General features: G+C 36.5%; 1 protein-coding gene across 1 annotated transcript; it reads left to right on the top strand.

Annotated features, from left to right (window-relative positions):
* The first annotated feature begins 2227 nt into the window (after nucleotides 1–2227).
* On the top strand, nucleotides 2228–6598 carry LOC131343756 (coiled-coil domain-containing protein 180-like). Its single transcript, XM_058375680.1, has 16 exons — nucleotides 2228–2344; nucleotides 3154–3320; nucleotides 3630–3715; nucleotides 3800–3909; nucleotides 4016–4144; nucleotides 4288–4398; nucleotides 4492–4587; nucleotides 4663–4826; nucleotides 4968–5087; nucleotides 5197–5276; nucleotides 5370–5458; nucleotides 5549–5668; nucleotides 5816–5989; nucleotides 6141–6256; nucleotides 6331–6457; nucleotides 6587–6598. The coding sequence occupies exons 1-16, from the start codon at nucleotides 2285–2287 to the stop codon at nucleotides 6596–6598; spliced, it is 1761 nt and encodes a 586-aa protein (XP_058231663.1). The 5' UTR covers nucleotides 2228–2284.
* The last annotated feature ends 28 nt before the right edge of the window (nucleotides 6599–6626 follow it).

Here is a 6626-nt window from a genome sequence, read left to right as displayed (position 1 = left end):
TGGTGGTTTGCATTCAAGCAGGTGTAGTTGTCTTGGCTTATTATTGATGAGATTATTGATAAAAGATGCATTTTAGGCTAGGCCCACCCACATTGTGATTTCTGGCTACGCTAGTGCCGCAAAAATTATAGTGAATTGTTTTTATGTTGAAATAAGGTAATTTATTAATAAAAATATAATTATTAATTACAAAACATAAACATGAATTAAAATGAAGTAAAATGTTAATAATATATAAAACACTGTTCAGCGTATTTACTCAAGAGCAGGGGCGAACTTAGTGATTTGGGGGCCCTAAGCGATTCCAGGTTTGGGGCCTTTGAACTCAACACACCCTCTTTCTATATATATATATTTTTTAATTGTTTTTTTTTCTTTTCTTTTTTTGTAAATAAACTGCATGTTAAAAATATCTTTAAAGTGGAACTTTTATTTTCCTAATGTAAAATTAAATGCAATAAATTCACAAATAAACTAAATTCACAAACTAACTATTTACAAATAATTACCCATATTTATGAAGATATTTTAATATGAATGCTCTGTGTTTGGGGGCCAGGAATGTACGCCTCTTCATGAACCATGGAAACGCATTTGAAAAGATGTAATAATAACGTTAAAATCTTAATGGTTATAGACAGACCATACAATATATGATAGAAAATTAATAAGTACTATATGATTTATATAGGCTTCTTGGTATTGGTCGGGGCCCCCTAATTCCCCGGGGCCCTAAGCGGCTGCTTACCTCGCTTATTGGTTAAGTCCGTCCCTGCTCAAGAGACAAAGAACACGTGGCGTTGTTTAGGAAAGCGCGGTGCGGGGATGCTGAAAATCAACATACAGCACGGCTGGAGGAACGAGTCTTGCCAATCGGAATTCATTTGATCACGGTTGCGATTGGCTGCTGGCTATGCGTGCAGTTGGGGAAAGGGAAGCAGAATTCTCCAGCATTTGGGGGTGGCGTCGGAACGTAAACGGGGATTACTGTAGCAGAATGATAGCGTATAACATGCTTACCTTTTTATAGGGACTTAATGCAGAGAATCTTCGCAGAACTGATAAACGGGTCGCTCTCTCATTCTTTTCGGTAGGACTTTCTATAATTTACCCCAGTTTAGCATGATGATGATAAAAACACTTACAGCTTTGCTAATAACTATGGCTTAACGAGTACAACAACTCGTCAAACAAGACTGAAGTCTGACTGGACAGGACTCTCCTCAACCTTACTGGCTAAACTGAACCATTTTATTAAAACGTTAACATATTATACTTTATTAGTTTGAATGGAAAATTAATAAAATATCATGTTTATTGTCAAAAATAAATACCCGCCAGTTGCACCAAAAAGCAGCCCAAACTTTATCAACCCGCACAATGCATTTTCTCCCAGTTAGACGTGACCAAAAGAAGCCCAATTGGGCGGGAACTTTTGGGCTAGTTAAGCTTTAGTTAGCCAAGTAAGCTAACGTAACTCTTGAGCAGCAGTCTATATTAACGTTACTGAAGTTACACCGAAGCACAATCACACGACAGGTTATTATTGTTGATATTTGACAAGTCAAAAACTAATTTTCTTTTTCTTTAGTTTTTTTTTGTTTATGTAAAGCAGGATAAGATACTGCAGAAATACTGTAATTGTCCTTCACACATCAAAGCATTAGTTACTAAATACTGAAATAACGGGAAAAGAACGGACCAAAAGCTACACCAATTAGCATTTAACCAGCATTGTTCACGAATCTACATTTTCCTCAACTCATAACATAAATGTATTTACATTCCACAAATCACTCAAATTACATCTACATTTGTCACATCATCCCGTTTTCCCACGATATAGCATGGCCTCCAGGGCTAGCAAGGAGCAAATAGCTAACACACGAACCCCTAACTTATAACAAAGCTTTCCTACACAGAAATATTTTATTTTAGACATTTATTTACACATTCTAATTCATTTTTATAATGTATATGTATGTTTTGTACCTGGTGAATGATGATATTAAGCGTTAAATAATACACAAGACAGCCCTACGGCTGCTGCTGTTTTTCTCAGATTTAGTGTATTATCTGAGGGGCCCCTCGCCCCACCCTACTCCGCACTTCCCACGCCCTCCTCCTCCTCCTCATGTGACTTGCAGGGTCTGATGGGTAACGTCACCACAGCAACGTGTTGACGTGTGAGAACAGAAGCAGATATTATTTATTACGTAACAGAACCCATAGTAAGAGGAGCTAACTGATTTCACACTGTTAGTACACGAGATAGACAATAGACATGGCTGAAACACGTATAGTTTCCCGAGGAAATGTTTACATGCAGATGTTTGATGCTCAGGTAAGATACTTCTCTATTTTACTTTTATAAATGTAGAGAACACAATGAAAAATTATAACATTATAAATTGGTACCAAATAGACAGTGTTGTTGGTTTAGTATCAAAACTGTTGTGTACGAATTTGGAAAATCTCCTGTAGTTTTTCCAGTTCAGTTTGGATTAAATAAATCTATAGTGGAAAAAAACACTAAAATGCATTAATTTATCATTTCTCTTGCAGTAGCATTATGTTGTAATATTATATTGTTGCTTGTGAAAAAAGTTTGTAGACACGTGACCAATTACACCTCTGTGCTTGTGAGACATCTAATTCCAGCCCTTAATCCTCGATTGCACAGCTGTATGAATGAGATTAATGTAAGTCGATCTGGATAAGGGTGTCTGGCAAATGTGAGAAATAAAAGTGGAACAGGGTCCAGTCTTGTCAGGGTCAGTGATTGTGCAGGTTTTTATTCTAACCAAGCAGAAGCTACACCTGAGAGTACTGAAAGCAAGATTCGACTGATTAAACATGTGGTCTGCAGTGTGGCCAGTAATTACTTAACATAATTTAACTACAAACACAAATTATACAGTGTAAATTGTGTGGCAATAGTTTGGGGAAGAAACACATATGGGTATGAAGGTATCTACAAACATTTAGCCATATAGTGTATCTCTCTCTCTCTATCGCTGCCTCTCCGTGTTCTTGTCTTTGTCTTTGGTTGCAGTTTACTTTTTCTTTAATGCATATATCATACTTTGGGTTATAAGAGAGCAACGTTAGTGTGTTCGTGTTGGCTTATTACTACTATGTTTTTCTCTGTAGACTCAATTGTCCCTGTCTCTTCATGAGGGGAAGAGGAGGAGGCGTGCTGCACATGCAGGTTGTCTGAGTGACGATAACCCCATTAGTAGGAACACACATACTGGATACCATCAGCATCCTCTAAGGAGTCAAACTGGGGCTGAGCAGTGCTCTGAGGACATCATGAGGTACAGTGGTAACTGCTAAAAAAAAGTAGAATAACAATAATCACAGATTGATCTCTTGTTCATAATAGATTCTAGATTGTCTCACTGTGATTCTTCAAGGCATTATATTATATTATATTATATTATATTATATTATATTATATTATATTATATTATATTATATTATATTATATTATATTATATTATATTATATTATATTATATTATTGTAGAAGTGCAACACTAACTAATATTGTTACAGAATAAATGAACATGCCGTCTTATATATGTATATTCTCTATATTCTGACTTGTAATATGCTCCTTTGCAGAAACCAGCTGTTTTCAGGAACGGAGCCTGTATTTAGCACAGACCAGGATGATCGTGAAGCAGTCAGAGGACTGCCTGACAGAGTTGGTTAGTAGTGTTTATAAATAATCTTAAAAACGGCTCACATTCGCATTCATTTAGATGGTGATAACAGTCAAAAATCTTTTGCAGTTTCTGCAAAGACCGGCTCAGACATCCTCGAAAGACTCAGGAAGAAAAGACAAAGGAAACACACAGAAGCTCTCACTCAGCTTCAGAGGGATCTTGCTGAGCTCAGTGCAGTATGTCACCTTCAGTACTGTAGAGAAAATGAATAGTCATATAATAGATCTATTACTAATATTGTGACTCTAATTTACATTTTAACTGACTTTCTATTTTCTTCAGGGCTACGAGTCATTGTTGAGAGACACTGGAGAAGATTTCCTTCTCAAACTGTCAGAATGTGATGAGGAAGTGGAGAGACTGATGCAGAAAACAGAACATGATGGTGATTTAATAGCCTTCAGCTATCAGGTGATCCCATTGTGTGGATTGTCATATATCTTTCAATTCAGTTCTATTTCATTTATTTGTATAGCGCTTTTAACAGTTAACAGTTGTGTATCTTCTACACAATAATTTGTTTGTAATAATTGATAAACATGATTCTCACTCAGGATCTACATGAGATTTGGACCTCTGTGAGCCATGAATCTGCTATGAGGAGAAACTGTATCCAGGAGTTGGATGAGCTGATCGTCAAATATGAGACTGAACGAGCAGCAGTGGTAGAAAATCAATATGGAGTTCTTATTATCATCATATATAATAAGACTTCAGTATCTACAGTATATACTATATAAATTGCCGATGTTTTACAGATTTCTGCACTCCTAAGGAAATACACAATGAAGCTTGAAAAAATCTGTTATTTAATGCCCAGTGATGTCCACCGACTAATTAATAATGAAGCTATGGTAGGTCACTTTTGAATTTTAAAACACTTATGGTTCTATTAATAGTGCTGTGTTTAACTCATACATTTTTATTAGATGATAAATCAGGCATTACTGGCTAATAAAAGAGCTGTAGCCAAATTACATTTGAACCTGATGGAGAAGGATTTGCAGAAAGAGGTTCAGTGCAGGCTGAGATGGGAGACAAAGCTTCAGGACTGGAAAAAAATCAAGGTTGTTGCTGCAATCAGCCAGTTTAAGTAAGTCCATCGCAAGGTAGTGCCCTTGAATCTCATAGTATTACTTCCTATAGTAATACTTATACTGTAGAGTTGTTATGCTTGAAATAATAAAAATCAAAGGAAAACACTATATACAGACTTGTTATTCTTCATCTCCAGAGACTTCCTGAACAGCCCTAAGATTCAAAACCCAAAAAATGTACAAGATGCTTTAAACACCATGCGGACACAACAAAAAGCATACAGCGAACAGCGCCTCAAAATCCTCGAGCAAGTCAGGTTAGATAGTTTCCTTTTGTAGTCAAATGCAGTGTTAAGCAATTTAAAAATACAGATCAGTTAAAGGTGAACATTATTTAAAATGTGCTTCTTTTGCTTCTACTTGAAGAAATATGACCCCTCCAAACTGCTCAGTGTCATTGGCTGCTGAATGGTACTCCTCTTTATCTTCAGTTAATGAGCAGATTGGTAAGAATATGCTACTATCCACACATATATTATTATTATTATTATTATTTTTTAATTTCCTGAATTTGTGATTGTATTACACTTTTTTTTCAGATGGCACACACTCTGAGACTATGACAAAGCTGCGTGAATATTTTGAAAATACCTGGCAAGACTGTTACCTGGAAGTTGAACACTTTAAGGTTTGCAATCTTTGGGAATGTATGTTTTAGTATTTCATTTAATAGTATGAATTAAAAGCAAACTAAAGCTTCTATTATGGACTCACGCAGAGTGAAGTGTCTACTTATGGAGCCGCCTCAGATGAGATACAGCAATTTGTTAATAGTGAGATGGTGCCTCTTATTGGCAAGTTCCAGACTCAAGCAGAGGAGCGTTTAGCAGCAATGAAAGTAAGTTAAATAAAAACACTCTGTATTTGTTTAAAAGGGGCAATTTGTCTGTAAATACGTAGTGCTCTGTGAAGTTTGATGCTCTGTGATGGTTGATGATTATTTTATAATGAAGCCATGGTTGAATTCTGTTACTGTACATTACAGAAAGCATTTGAGGGTTTGGCCGAAACTGCTGCATTCTTGAGTAAGTCTATGTTCGAGTTTGTGCACGGGGCAGCTAAAGTCTGGGAGCTGCATAGTGCACGTCTGCAGAGGACAGAGCAGCAGCTGCAGGACTCTCTCAAAGAAGTCAGCAAGGATTATGAAGAAAAGAACCAAGTGAGACTGATACCATTGTCCCCTAACATGTTCGCCTTGAGATATAGGCAAATTTACGTAATAGTGGAAAGACTGTGAAAATGTGAATGCGACATCTGATAATGCTGATGCATGTCTTTTCTCATTGCCTTTGTTTGCTTGATGTTGGTAGAAAAAAGAGGCTCAGCTGGATATGATGTTGGACAAACTCAGGCAGGAAAGCACAGAGAAGGCCCTCAAGGCTACAATGGAGCAGATCCTTAACATTTTAGAGCAAATTAAGGAAGGGTAAGCAAAAATCCATCAGTTTATATCTGTGGTATAATCAACATAACTTAAATCAAATGTTTCTACTTTTACAGGTTTGTCAATTTCTATAAGGAAGGACTTGTTAGAGTGGAGAGTTATCCTGAAATGGTCCTTAAAGAAATACACACATACAGCATAGCAGTCAGTCAGTACTTCAAGGTCAATGAAATATACAGTCAGGTACAGTTCAGGTCATCAATTAGTTACAATTTAAGTATTAATTAGGGCTTTGACTAATTCTATGTCTGTATACTGTAAGTCTTTGCCCCAGCACTTTCCAGAATGTTACTCCTGTTACTCCTGATTTAGCCTATGCTGTAGTACATCTTTGTGCACACTTTTCTCAATT

This window comes from Hemibagrus wyckioides, linkage group LG22, assembly GCF_019097595.1.
Source record: "Hemibagrus wyckioides isolate EC202008001 linkage group LG22, SWU_Hwy_1.0, whole genome shotgun sequence".
Classification (NCBI taxonomy): Eukaryota; Metazoa; Chordata; class Actinopteri; order Siluriformes; family Bagridae; genus Hemibagrus; species Hemibagrus wyckioides.
The sequence above is the reverse complement of the archived record's forward strand: the minus strand, read 5'-3'. Positions and strand labels throughout refer to the sequence as shown.

Bases quoted from the DNA above. Each gene is read 5' to 3' on its own strand.
- LOC131343756 (XM_058375680.1), top strand. From the start codon at position 2,285: ATGGCTGAAACACGTATAGTTTCCCGAGGAAATGTTTACATGCAGATG. The intron at 3,716-3,799 runs GTTAGTAGTGTT...AATCTTTTGCAG, and splicing joins AGGACTGCCTGACAGAGTTG to TTTCTGCAAAGACCGGCTCA. The intron at 4,145-4,287 runs GTGATCCCATTG...ATTCTCACTCAG, and splicing joins TAATAGCCTTCAGCTATCAG to GATCTACATGAGATTTGGAC.